This window comes from Astatotilapia calliptera, chromosome 23, assembly GCF_900246225.1.
Source record: "Astatotilapia calliptera chromosome 23, fAstCal1.2, whole genome shotgun sequence".
Classification (NCBI taxonomy): domain Eukaryota; kingdom Metazoa; phylum Chordata; class Actinopteri; order Cichliformes; family Cichlidae; genus Astatotilapia; species Astatotilapia calliptera.
Window position 1 is genome coordinate 7,376,305 of NC_039323.1, and position 12,571 is coordinate 7,388,875.

The 12,571-nt window shown below is 39.5% G+C and overlaps 1 protein-coding gene across 3 annotated transcripts in view; it reads left to right on the top strand.

Annotated features, from left to right (window-relative positions):
- Positions 1-12,571, top strand: part of usp24 (ubiquitin specific peptidase 24) — a 33,502-nt gene that overhangs the window by 5,255 nt on the left and 15,676 nt on the right. The window contains exons 8-31 of one of the 3 annotated variants that reach the window (XM_026157653.1): positions 923-988; positions 1,805-1,879; positions 2,171-2,329; positions 2,422-2,536; positions 2,700-2,803; positions 3,003-3,110; positions 3,213-3,308; positions 3,451-3,612; positions 4,787-4,888; positions 7,046-7,153; positions 7,241-7,390; positions 8,721-8,852; positions 9,347-9,458; positions 9,544-9,620; positions 9,748-9,888; positions 10,406-10,459; positions 10,545-10,678; positions 10,817-10,883; positions 10,989-11,099; positions 11,182-11,280; positions 11,418-11,591; positions 11,686-11,771; positions 12,024-12,132; positions 12,318-12,473. In XM_026157653.1, the coding sequence (XP_026013438.1) occupies positions 923-988; positions 1,805-1,879; positions 2,171-2,329; positions 2,422-2,536; positions 2,700-2,803; positions 3,003-3,110; positions 3,213-3,308; positions 3,451-3,612; positions 4,787-4,888; positions 7,046-7,153; positions 7,241-7,390; positions 8,721-8,852; positions 9,347-9,458; positions 9,544-9,620; positions 9,748-9,888; positions 10,406-10,459; positions 10,545-10,678; positions 10,817-10,883; positions 10,989-11,099; positions 11,182-11,280; positions 11,418-11,591; positions 11,686-11,771; positions 12,024-12,132; positions 12,318-12,473 (2,697 nt within the window). The remainder of the gene's footprint in view (positions 1-922; positions 989-1,804; positions 1,880-2,170; positions 2,330-2,421; positions 2,537-2,699; positions 2,804-3,002; positions 3,111-3,212; positions 3,309-3,450; positions 3,613-4,786; positions 4,889-7,045; positions 7,154-7,240; positions 7,391-8,720; positions 8,853-9,346; positions 9,459-9,543; positions 9,621-9,747; positions 9,889-10,405; positions 10,460-10,544; positions 10,679-10,816; positions 10,884-10,988; positions 11,100-11,181; positions 11,281-11,417; positions 11,592-11,685; positions 11,772-12,023; positions 12,133-12,317; positions 12,474-12,571) is intronic. The other 2 variants (XM_026157654.1, XM_026157655.1) reach the window with 2 other exon arrangements.

The following is a 12,571-nucleotide window of genomic DNA, read 5'->3' on the forward strand; positions in this document are numbered from 1 at the left end:
TGTTTGAACTCAGTGCTCTCAGCTGCACAGCGCTGAATGTCTCTCTCTCTTTCTTTCACTCTTTGTAATATTCACTTAAACACAAACACAGTCCTGCATCCTCCTACTGTGTGATGGTTGAAATGCTCTGTTGTTTTATGTGTTCTGAGGCATCCTTGTACTGATGCTTCCTTCTGGGAACCTGGCCGGAACCTCAGCAGCGCATGGCCATTAATTCAGTGCGCGTGCATACACACACACACACACACACACACACCCTCTAACCATTAGCATTTTAATAAGGCAAAGACTCATTGCACACCACAGTTGCACTCTGCAGTTGCAGTGGGAGCTCAGCAGAGTGTGTAAGCCGTTAGATCCCTAACACACTAGAGGCACATTGGATGATGGTAAAAGTGAAAGTAAAAAAAAAAACGAGTAGTGCTCACTTCTCTATTTACTACCAAGGGTGACACATTCATTTGTGTGCTTTGAGCAGGAAGGCATGTAGGGTGGAAGGGTAGAGTCGGAAGGTGGAGGAGAGGGAGATACTTGCAGAAGGCAGAGATGGAGGATAGTCAAAAAACTGACAGGAACACAGGAAGCTTTCATTAGCCTCTCTTGATTTAGCAGTGAATGACAAATGACAGCTGGGCTCTGGTATTCGATACTCATCTACGCATGTGTTAACAGTCACTCCCTCTCGCTCACATGCACTCATGTGTTTAAATGCAGGTTGATCTCTACCCTACACATTTTACATCAGGAGGAGTGATGTTGTGATGCCATAAAAAGTCTTACACACATCTGTTAGTGAGTTTTAGCAATGCTTCAGAGTCAGTGAATTATTCTTAAGACAATCAAAGCTGGTGCTGATAAATTATTTTCCTCCCTTTCCTTTCTTTCTTGACTTGTTTATACTTTTTTTCATCTGTCCATGCAGTATGTATCTGCTCTAGTCCAACCCCTCGGAGTTTGTGCTGAATACCTTAACTCCAGTCTTGTCCAGGTGAGCTACCTTATCTACTCTCCCTGACACACACACTAAATGATGCTCACTATACATTTCTACCTTAAAACAATGTCTTAGCCCTTTAATGGCCCCTTGTAGGATAAAGTGAGGACTGGCCTATGTGTCCTAAGCTGATTTCGATTAGTGTCAGACACTTGGGTTGGGATACTTATGCACAGCTCTCACATGTAGCACCCAGAAGGATATTATCAAGTTCAGACACATTCAAACTACTGTGTTTTAAGCAAAGGAGCTAACTGGATCAAGGCAGCATACACTCACTGGTGGGCATTATGATTGCTAGTAAATCTAGTTTTCCTTCTATTTGCACTTCAAAGTCACAGAGACTTTGTACCAGGAAGCTGCCGGGTTAAAAACCTGCTAATGTCTAATCTGACTGTGCTGATATTTATGTTCTCACATGGATCTCTGCTGGGTGGTAGAGAAGTTCAAGGCTGCAGTGCATAATATGTGACAGGGTGTTACATACACTTTTAACATCTAATGTTAAAAATGGTCCTCTTAAAAATAGCAGTACAGGTATGTACACACATGGACACACAGTTGTAGAATCTGGCCTGTAATTGCTTTTTTTTCCTCTGCCAGTAATATATATGTGTATATACATTGTTTGTCTGTGGCTCCGTAGTTTTGTTCCAGTGATAAAATCATCGCTTGTGTTTATTACATGACACTTCTACCCCATTCTGATTTATATTCTATTTTTATTTGCTGTATCCTCTTACTGTTTTGCTGCTCCAGTGGTCCATTTACCCCACAGGGATCAACACAGTTTCATATTGTTTTTCCTAGCCTATGCTGGATCCAGTCATCCACAAGATGATCACATATGTACAAAACCTGGAGGAGAAGGACCTTAAAGATAAGGTAGTGATTTATACCTCCTTATAATTTTAAGAAAAAGAGGACAGAGATGAATGTGTTCACTGCCTTCTTAGTTGTGCTACCCAGTAAATTTGAGTTCAGAATGAATATGGGACTGGTGACTTTTGTTGGCACCTGCTAGATCATATAGTATGAATAAACTGTCTTAGAAGACTATGGTAAGTGCAAACACTGCTTATCTTGAGTTCAGGAAACTAAATTAGTGTGGAAATGGTTCTTTTATTGAAACTTCACAAGAATTTTATGACTCAGTCAAATGTTATTCAACCCTAGCGTCTGGTGAGCATCCCGGACCTGCTGTCAGCCATCAAGCTATTGTGTATGAGGTTCCAGAGGGAGTTGGTTACTGTGGTAGATGATCTCCGGCTGGATACGCTTCTACGTATGCTCAAAACACCCCACTTCTCCACTAAGATGAACTCCCTCAAAGAGGTCAGCTCAAAAAGAAGATTTTAAAGTATTTCTTTCTGAGTGCTTCCATTTCTGAGCTCATGTCAGACTATTTTTGTATGCTTGTCTCTCAGGTGACAAAGTTAATAGAAGAGAGCACGGTTTCAAAGTCTGTGAAAAACGCCATTGACACAGATAAACTGCTGGACTGGCTTGTAGAGAACTCTGTCCTGTCAATAGCACTGGAAGGTAACGATGTTTGTTAAAACATAACTTACTAGAGTTTTGATGAGTGCTTGGCAAAACACACAGACATAGTTAAACGTAGTCACCACTGACATAAATTTAAACTGAGAAATCGGGAAATTAAGATTTCAGTTTAACTTTGGCTGATTCATTCTTTTTGTTCCAGGTAACATTGATCAAGCTCAGTACTGTGAGAGGATTAAGGGAATCATTGAGCTGCTGGGGAGTAAACTGTCACTAGATGAACTCTCCAAGATCTGGAGAATACAGGTAAGAACCATTTATATCTCAACTGCATGTGTTATTACATATTTATTATTCATTCTGATCGGTTTTATCTATTTATAACTCTTAAAGAAAATCAGTAAACTGCACTGAGTGCTTTTATATGTGCATATCTGTAAGTATGTGACAAATACCTGTCAGCTCAGTGGATGTATTGATTTCTTTTTGTGTGTGACCATCTCAGGCGGGTCAATCATCAACTGTAATAGAAAATATTCATACAATAATTGCTGCTGCTGCTGTGAAGTTCAGCTTTGACCAGCTCACTCACCTCTTCGTTCTCATACAAAAGGTCAGCGCTCACTCTCTGACATTTTGATAAAATAGGTTATATTTGAAGAGATTTCTACATGTGTGCGTGATATTTATGTTAACATGTTTGCATGATATTTAGAGCTGGGAAGTTGAGAGTGACCGTGTAAGGCAAAAGCTGCTCAGCCTGATCGGGAGGATAGGCAGAGAAGCTCGCTCTGAAACCACAACAGGAAAGGTATGCTGTGTAAATGTCTTTTTGTCAAAGGTAGGCTCATTCAAAAGTAATTGGAGAAAAAACAGGTAAAGATATTGTGAAAGGTTTTGATATAAGGATGTTCCCTTGAGTCAACCTTGTCCTTGTGTGTGTATCTGTCCAGGTGCTAGAGGTGCTGTGGGAACTGGCTCACCTCCCCACCTTGCCTACCAGTCTAGTTCAGCAGGCACTGGAGGAGCACCTGGGGATTCTGAGCGATGCCTACGCTGTTAAGGAGTTGGTGAAACGCAGTTACATTATTAAATGCATTGAAGACATTAAGAAGGTGAGACAGACAAAGTATAGTATTTTCTTTGTTTACTTGGGCTCTTGTTGGGGTTTAGCATTTCACTGAGCCGGTGCTTTAAAGGTGTTGTTTATTTTGTACACACACAAAGAAAAAACTGGGAGCATTTGTCACGAATCTTAAAACTGCAGCTCAGCAGTTTTAATGAAACACTAGACAGATCTACTAGATATCTAGGTCTTTTTCTGCCTTCAGTAACAGTTTTACTGCATGTTAGCATTCCCTTATAAGTTTGTCAAACTCTTGCAATACAGTGTACCCCACTGTAATGAAGGGAGTCTTTCTTTTTAAACAAGTACCCATCTATCTAGAATAATTTATTTTTAAACTTTTTTTATTAGTTTATATTTTTGTCATTGTCTGCATCTGTAGCACCCTCTGTGGGTATCTGTAAATGCAGGTTTTATAATTAGTTGATTTGCTGATACAGTCAGTTAATGACTATATTGTGAAACAGTGGTGTGACTGAACTGTTAAGTAAACTACTCTCAAAGTGTGGAAAATGTGGTAGATAACGTTATAAACTGCAAGTATGTGAGGAATTTATGCTTCATCTTGCCTTTTCTAAATGTGTACTTTATATGTCATTAATAACTGTGTCAGTAAATTGGTACTGCACATCCTGGCTGTCCAACATGACAAACTGGTTCACCCTAGAGAGGACACACGCAGATGCTCATACTAAACGTGGCATATGTTCAATAGTCCTGGTGAGCCTCAGGATTCTGTCTTAAATGCTCAATTTCTGATATTTTTATTCTACTTTGAAATCTTTGTGATATATTTAATATGGTCTTCTCAGCAGCTTCACCCACCTGCTATTCAGATCTTTTTCCTTTTTGTTTCTCTGTTTATTCTTTTGTTAATTTCGTATGACAGTTAATAAGAAGAAAATAGGCTTTAAGGGAGGGGGAAGGGAACTAAAACTGACAGTGGACAAACTGAGCCACAGTACAAGAAATGGAAATTGGCATGATATATCAGTTGCATGTATGTTTTTCCTATTTTGAAATTATATACAATAACCATATTTTAAAATGACTGCTGGACTGACTGTTGCCACACATGGAAGAAAATATGTGTGTCATCCTTGGAAATCCTGCTTGTTATTTGTGTACAAATATCCCACTTCAAATGATATGTATGTCTCTAGAACTTCACTCAGGAAGACAGTAAAGGCAACGAGACTCATAGCTCATTTCATATTGGCACTTGGGGCAAGAAGAAATCTAACTCACTGGCCAAATTAAAAGAGGTATCCATTATGATTTATATTTCCACTGACTGGTGTGTATCCAATCTTGCTGCTTCAGTCCTGGCATCCAATCGTGGAGGAGGGGGTTTGACCACAAAGGGGTTTCGTTGGTCTCAGGTTGATAATTTCACAGATGATTGCAACATGAGGTTGTTTGACCAGGTGTATGTTAATCTTCTGCTTGCCTCACTAAGAGGGCTTTGGCACTCGCTAATGATTACACAGTGGTGTTGGTCTTGTCTTGGGTGAACGCTTGTGGAAATAAATGAGTGATTTATCTGCTGGATGACTGGTTAGCTTTGGTGGAAATTTTTTACTCATGCGAGGACTCTAATCAGAACCATGGATACCCAAGTGAGGCTTTTGTTTGATATTTGGCCTTTCACATTAACCCTCATCCTACCAGCATATTTGACATACATAGACCTGGGGTCCTTGGGGGCAGCAAGGATCATTAATTGCTACTGTGACTACCAGTCACAATAGCAAGATTATAATACTAGCAATATTTTTTTCTGCTCAAAGCATTATTAGTTATGTGTCCTATGTCATCTAAAAAGTAGATCATTATTAGATTTTTGTAAAATTGCATTTTATCGCCCAATCCACACTAAATACTCAAAAGCTTAATTGATTCTGATATTCCTTAGTTTTCAGTAATTTTAAGTAAACATCAATTGTATTGTAGTTATATGACGAAAGCTGCTGGATCTATTTTGATCCCAATATAAAATAATTGAAATAATTTCTCCAATGCATTCTGGGTCTTCCCCAAAGTCTCCATTATGTGCTCAAAACACATCACCTAGGAGGGGGTTCTACTCTTACCTTTTCTCAATGACCAAGCTCCTTGCTCTGTTTCTGAGGCTGAGTACGAATCCTCTTCAGAAGAAACTGATTTCCACTGCTTGCATCTGTGATCTTATTCTTTCATTTACCGTACTACCCAGAGCTTGTGAACATAGCTGTACTTTTGCTTTCACTCTCAGCTCTCTTTTCACCACAACAGATCGGCATAGCATCCACTTCACTGCCAAGACCCCACCAATATGTCTGCCAATCTCCTTTTCCAGTCTCCTCTCTCTTGTGAACAAACCCCAAGATATTGAAAGTCCTCCACTTGGGGCAGCAGTTTGTGCCCAAGAAGGAGTCGGCGTCCCAACTAATTTACACTCGGCATCAGATTTGATGCATAAATATGAACAGAACTGGTAACAAAGAGCAGCTCTGGAAGGGATCAGCACCCAATGAGAGAGACTGACTTATTGCTGGCAACACAAAACCTAAAGCTAAACCCTTACTATAGGCAGTTAAAGCATACAGTTTGCGTCATCATCAGCGCGTGCTGGCATGTAAAAGGAGGAACAAAAAGTTGCTAGCTTCCTGTCTGTGTTTCGGGAGCAAAGTAACACCTTTTTCAAGTAGATTCTTCCAGCACAGTGTTGGACAGGCACATCAGCAGTAGAGGTTTCTTAACTCCCAGGAGACTCATTCTTGCTCAAATCAACTGGTGTTTGCAATATAGCAGTAACATAACCAGAGCATTCCCCAGCTGTTTCAAGCAGATTTGGCGATGTTGCTAACGTTCTGAAAACTTTCAGTGTGGGAAGTTTCCCCATACAGACAATGAATGCAGCAATGCCATTCTTGTTCTTTAAAATGACTAACAGAGTTCCGCTTGGTGGCTAGGTAAATTAATTTAGGACCCATGGCAACCATTACCTGAGATAAGTAGTTCCTGCATAGGTGCAAATGGGTACTTTTGACTGAAATCCCTCATGACTCCAAAATATTTGTATTTTTTAAAAAGTGTTCATCAAAGCAGAGACAGGAAACAGATTTTAAATCATTATCAACGTCATTTAAAAAAACAAAAAGCAAACCTGAAACACTAGGATGAGGGTTAAAAGTGGCAGATTTGATCTTCCGTGGTTTAAATCTCTGGCTCTGATTTTCCTTTTTCCCTTCTTGTTTTAACAACGCCCTTAATTACAAAAATAGTAAGTCTACGATGACAAAACAGTTACATAAAATTAAAAGTGATTCATAAAGATCATCGCTGACCTCTATTTTTGTAACAAGCGTCTGTGTTTGCTTTGTGATTTAGTAAATATCATCATCTGATATGCACGCATGTGTATCTATTTATCTCAACAGGCTTCACAGCAGAGCAGTCCACAGGCGGTCTGGGTTGTTCCTGCTCTCCGTCAGCTGCATGAGATAACCCGTTCATTCATCAAGCAGACATACCAGAAACAAGACAAGGTGACACATAAAAACATATATAAATGCACACCTGAATAATCTGCTCTACGTTGTGTTTAAGTTAACATTCCCTCTGTCTCCCAACAGAGCATCATCCAAGACTTGAAGAAGAATTTTGAGATTGTCAAACTAATCACAGGATCCCTTGTATGCTGCCATCGACTTGCCGTGACAGCTGCTGGTAACAGCGGCCTCTCAGGCTCAACCCTGGTAGATGGACGATACACCTACCAGGAGGTATGTCTGTCTTTTTAATTTAAAGGTGACCTATAATGCTCATTTCCAACCCTATAGAATCCATGGACTCGCTACTAGATTAGCAATGCATGACTCATATTTCAAAATAATCCTCATTCATTTCACACTGGGTCATGCTAATTCAACCATTGTCTAAAACAGGCTGTTTTAGCTCCCTCACAAACAAAAGATTTAAACAGCATGTGGGAACAGTTTACATTCTCACAGCTAGAGCTGTGTGCGTGAGATGGCCATATTAGGGATATTCGCTCTCACTGACATCAAAAAGTGATGTCAGTGAGACATCCCTGAGAGCTTTTCTTGATCAAACCCAGAGTTCCTCTCTGATATATCCCATCCTGCTGGGCTTGAAGCTGCTCTCTTTTATCACAGTGATTCACAGAAATTTGAATATTTACAAACCTCAAAATCCAGGTTAGATACTCCAACTTTTTTTTTTAACCCAGGACGTTTTTCGTGATCAAACTGTCATCATTGTAAAAACAAACACAGCAATGTGGTTTCATCCTCAGATCAGTTTAATGTATAATAAGAACATGTGCCTGCCTTATAACAGTGTGACTCTTTGAATATAAAGGCAAATGTCAGGCTGCAGTAACTTAACATTTACTGTTTAAATAAAGAAAATCTATATACAGCGACACATAAGAGACTGATCAGTAAACAGTCATTTATCATCCTGTGATCCACCACAGTAATGAACACTCAGGTTACTGTTAGCTTCATGCAGGGAAATGTGTGAATATTTATTACTGAGGATGATTTTGATAGTGTTGAAATTACATTGTTGAATATAGGCTGCACAAGAGTTAAGTTAAAATATTTACACACTTTGATACCCAGATATTAAATGCTGCTGAGTAAGATTTGTAAATGTATAATAGATAAAGGAAAAATATTTTAAAAAATAAGATAAAAACCTCAACATCTTTTCTACTGCTAATGACCAAAACCATTATTAAGGGATTTGACTAGTGACTATAGCTTCATAAGTAAAATATCTGCTGGATGCATATTTTCCATAGTTCCTGTTTCCTCTGTTTGCCCCCCCAGGTTACAACTGAATAAATGCATTTAAAAATCAAATAAAATGTGTAAATGACCTGAGTACACTGACTAAAACGTAATAGCCTTCTGCTCCTCCTGGGAGCTGTATTGCTGGATATTTTTGATTAATTGCATAATTAGAAATTAATGTGGGTAATATGCAAGTTTCCCTTAGCTGGAATGAGGTTTACACCTGAAGAACATAATGTTACATATTGATAGTGTTACAAGATAACACATTTCTCTTTCAATATGTCTTTAGTATCTGGACAGCCACCTGCGCTTCCTGGCCTTCTTTCTCCAGGAAGCTAGCCTCTACCTGGTCTGGAACAGAGCCAAGGAGCTGTGGGAGTGCCTGGTGTCAGGGCCGGATGTTTGTGAACTTGACCGTGAGGTATAAAAACAGTCATTGCAAATGAAACCTTGCCTTTGGCCATTTGTTTATCATTGCAGCCTCCTTTCTCTGGATAACTGATCTGGAGGAATGCACAAACTTTACCTCTTCCTTTTAAAGCACAATAAAAGGAATGTTCATACAAGTTTTAAATACAGAGCAAGCTGGCAAGAAAGTGACATCCATTCTGTTTAGGTTTCTCAATGTATCATCCAGTAAAGTTTAGCTTTATCAAGTGCTTCTTTGTATGAGAACAAAAAAAACAACAAAAGGACAGAAAGAACTGGAGGCAGGTTTCTGCCCTTTCCAATAGTATGAGATCATTCTGGGCACAAGTGGTTAGAATCAAATGTTTAACTACCTCCAGCCTTTAACAGATCATTCATTTAGTCTTTGTGTTAGGCTCAGTTTGGTAGAACTCAAGCCAGTCCATCTCATTTGTCTCTAAAATTCACTGTAACTGAGATTAACACAGTGTGTTTCTGTGTGTGCAGATGTGTTTTGAGTGGTTCACAAAAGGGCAACATGACCTTGAGAGTGATGTTCAGCAGCAACTCTTCAAGGAGAAGATCTTAAAACTGGAACCCTATGAAATCACCATGAATGGTGAGAGATACTCTATGGTGATACATTATTGACCCACAGCAGTGGATTATAAATATGTATTTAACATGTTTTGTATGTGTTTCAGGTTTTAATCTTTTTAAGACCTTCTTTGAGAATGTCAACCTTTGTGATCATCGACTAAAACGCCAAGGAACTCAGCTGGTCAGCTTTCATTTTCTCTCTTTTGATCCTTAGTACACAGTGAACCATTCAGCGTGCAAAGGAAAAGAATACTGAAATACATCTTGGTTGACATTTAGATTTAAAGTATTATGTGCTTTGATTTCAGTGTGTGGAGCGCATTGACTTGGCAGGGATGGACTTTATCTGGCGCATCGCCATGGAGACCCCTGATGAAGAAATAGCCAATGAAGCAATCCAACTGATTATTACATATAGCTACACCAACCTCAATCCCAAGATGAAGAAGGTTTGAGTATATTTTTGCATTTATTGCTCTGGCCTCTTAATTTTAGCACTGCTTCTAAAGAGAGTGGAAGTGTCATTTAACAGGACAGTTCACATTAAAATCAGCAGCAATGTCTCTTTACATGATCCCAAAAAAAGTCATTACCTTTATTGTGAGCAGTTTGGTGTTGGAATTAATTCCTTTCTAATGAACCTATTACTTTGAATCCCCAAAAGGATGTGCTCTCTGGTTCCTTTATATTCTAGACAAGGCAGTCATCTCTTTTCCCTCTATCCAAAACTGGGAAACTCAAAGCAGAACAATTTAGGTGGATAAGTTACACGGACCAGAGGGAATATGCATATTTTATCCTGGGAAGAATTTTCCTTTTAAGATGCTGCAGACTGCCTATTGTTTTCACTCCTCACTTTGATGAGAAATGATCAGAAGTATTCCAATAATAAAAATTGAATTACTGCTTTGTGGCTGTTTTTGAAACAAAGAAATCACACGCAGAAATAAATCTTCCTCCTCACAGGATTCTGTGTCTTTGCACAAGAAGTTCATTGCTGATTGCTACAAACGACTAGAGGTAAGCTGTTGAATATGTTACTAGCATGATTGTGCCATTTCACAGAAAGTGGGATCCAGCAGCACATTTCTTGTTCTTCTTTTAGGCAGCCAGTTCGGCACTGGGTGGGCCTACTTTGACACATGCTGTTACTAAAGCAACCAAGATGCTGACAGCCACGGCCATGCCGACTGTGGCCACATCTGTACAATCACCATCCAGGTACAGAGGGGGGTTTGGGTAAGAACATAGTTACTAAACCTATTAAAATACATTTGTGTTTATATAATTTATCTTGCATGTTAGTGATGGATAAAATGTTTTGAGTATAAATATGCTTGTTATTGTTGAGACGCTTCTGTGAATTTCCACCTCCAGATCCACTAAGCTGGTGATAATTGAAAGACTGCTGCTGTTGGCTGAGCGCTATGTCATCACTATAGAGGTAAGCTGTGCACTCTGTCTCCAAGGTTTCATTACACGTGTAAATAAAAATGATTATGCTATAATGGGTTTTTTTAACCTCATGTTTTTGTGTATTTCTGTGTAGGATATGTACTCAGTTCCTCGCACTATTCTACCTCACGGGGCCTCTTTCAATGGACACCCTGTCACTCTTCACATCACCTACGAGTCAACCAAAGACACTTTTACCTTAGAGGTATTATAAACTTCTGCCCTTTTGTGCACAGTTCAGGTCTTCAGAGGAAATGGCTAATTTTACTCGTCTGTCTGTTGTACAGACTCACAGTAATGAAACAGTAGGAAGTATCCGGTGGAAGATATCTGAGCACTTGAGCTGTCCGGTGGATAATGTCCAAATCTTTGCCAATGATAGTGTGGTAAGTGTTGATGATTCAGTGCAGTGCCTGTCTGGGGAAGGTCGTCCACTATCCTGTTGTGTGTCCTTGAACAAAATTAATTTTGTTTTGTTTTTTCTCTCACATTGTCCTTTTACTGCACCTCCAACGTGTATTAGTTGACCATGAATCGAGACCATAAGCTGCTGTCTCAGCTTGGCTTTAGCGATGAGCAGAGCTTAACTGTGAAGAGCTCAGGCACTGGCACTCCCTCTGGCAGCTCCGAGTCCTCAGCCTCTGCCTCCAGCAGTTCCAGCTCTGCTGTCTTCAACTCTGCTTATGCCCTAGAGCAGGTACCATCATAGACATGGTTAGAACTGCAAATTGTGCATCCATTAAACTTTCCGCTGGTTCTAATACAAAGTGCGTACATTTCTGTGTCTCTAGGAGAAGTCTCTGCCTGGAGTTGTGATGGCTTTGGTCTGTAATGTGTTTGAGATGCTTTACCAGCTAGCAAACCTTGATGAGTCCAGGTAAGGTAATATTTCTTCCATATGACAACAGAAGACGCTATTTAGCTATTTACATCACCTCATTTTGAAGCAATTTGTGTAGATACAAAAATGCATAAAAACATAGACAGAGACTCTTGCATGCATGTTTAGCTGGGTAAAAAGTGATTGGTAATTAATATTTAAGTCACTACTATTTCATAATTCATGTATTAAGACCAAAGGCAGTTAATAACCCTTTTTATGTATTTGGATATTTCTTGTACTTTCCAGGATCACTCTGCGTGTGAGGAAGTTGCTGCTGCTCATTCCAACAGATCCTGAAGTACAGGATGCACTTGACAACTTTGTTCCCAAAGAATCCAGCGTCTGGAGCCATCAGGTTACTTGAACTCTTTTCTTATTAACAGTGCTTAATGCAGAACGATAAACCTCTGAAATTTTTAATTTTCTGCTTTTGGAGGAGGGTTTATTATAAGTCTAAACAAATTTCTCTTGTGTGCATTTCTTTGCCTTATCCGTTGTCTGAGGGAGTTATTTTCTATCTTTTGTGTATCTTTTCTCTAGAAAACGCTCTTCACCCTCGGCCAGGGTGCAGGCTCTCGTTCTCCTTCTATGTCCTCCAAGCAGCAACATCAGCCCAGTGCTGCTTCCATCTTGGAGTCCCTTTTTAGATCTTCAGCCCCTGGCATGTCCACATTCAGAGTGCTATACAACCTTGAGGTATATTTAAACGTAAAACCCCAAATACGTATATAAATGCAAAATTCCCTGTTTTAAAGTTGACTAAGCTGCATGACATCAGTTTTCATCTCTTTTCC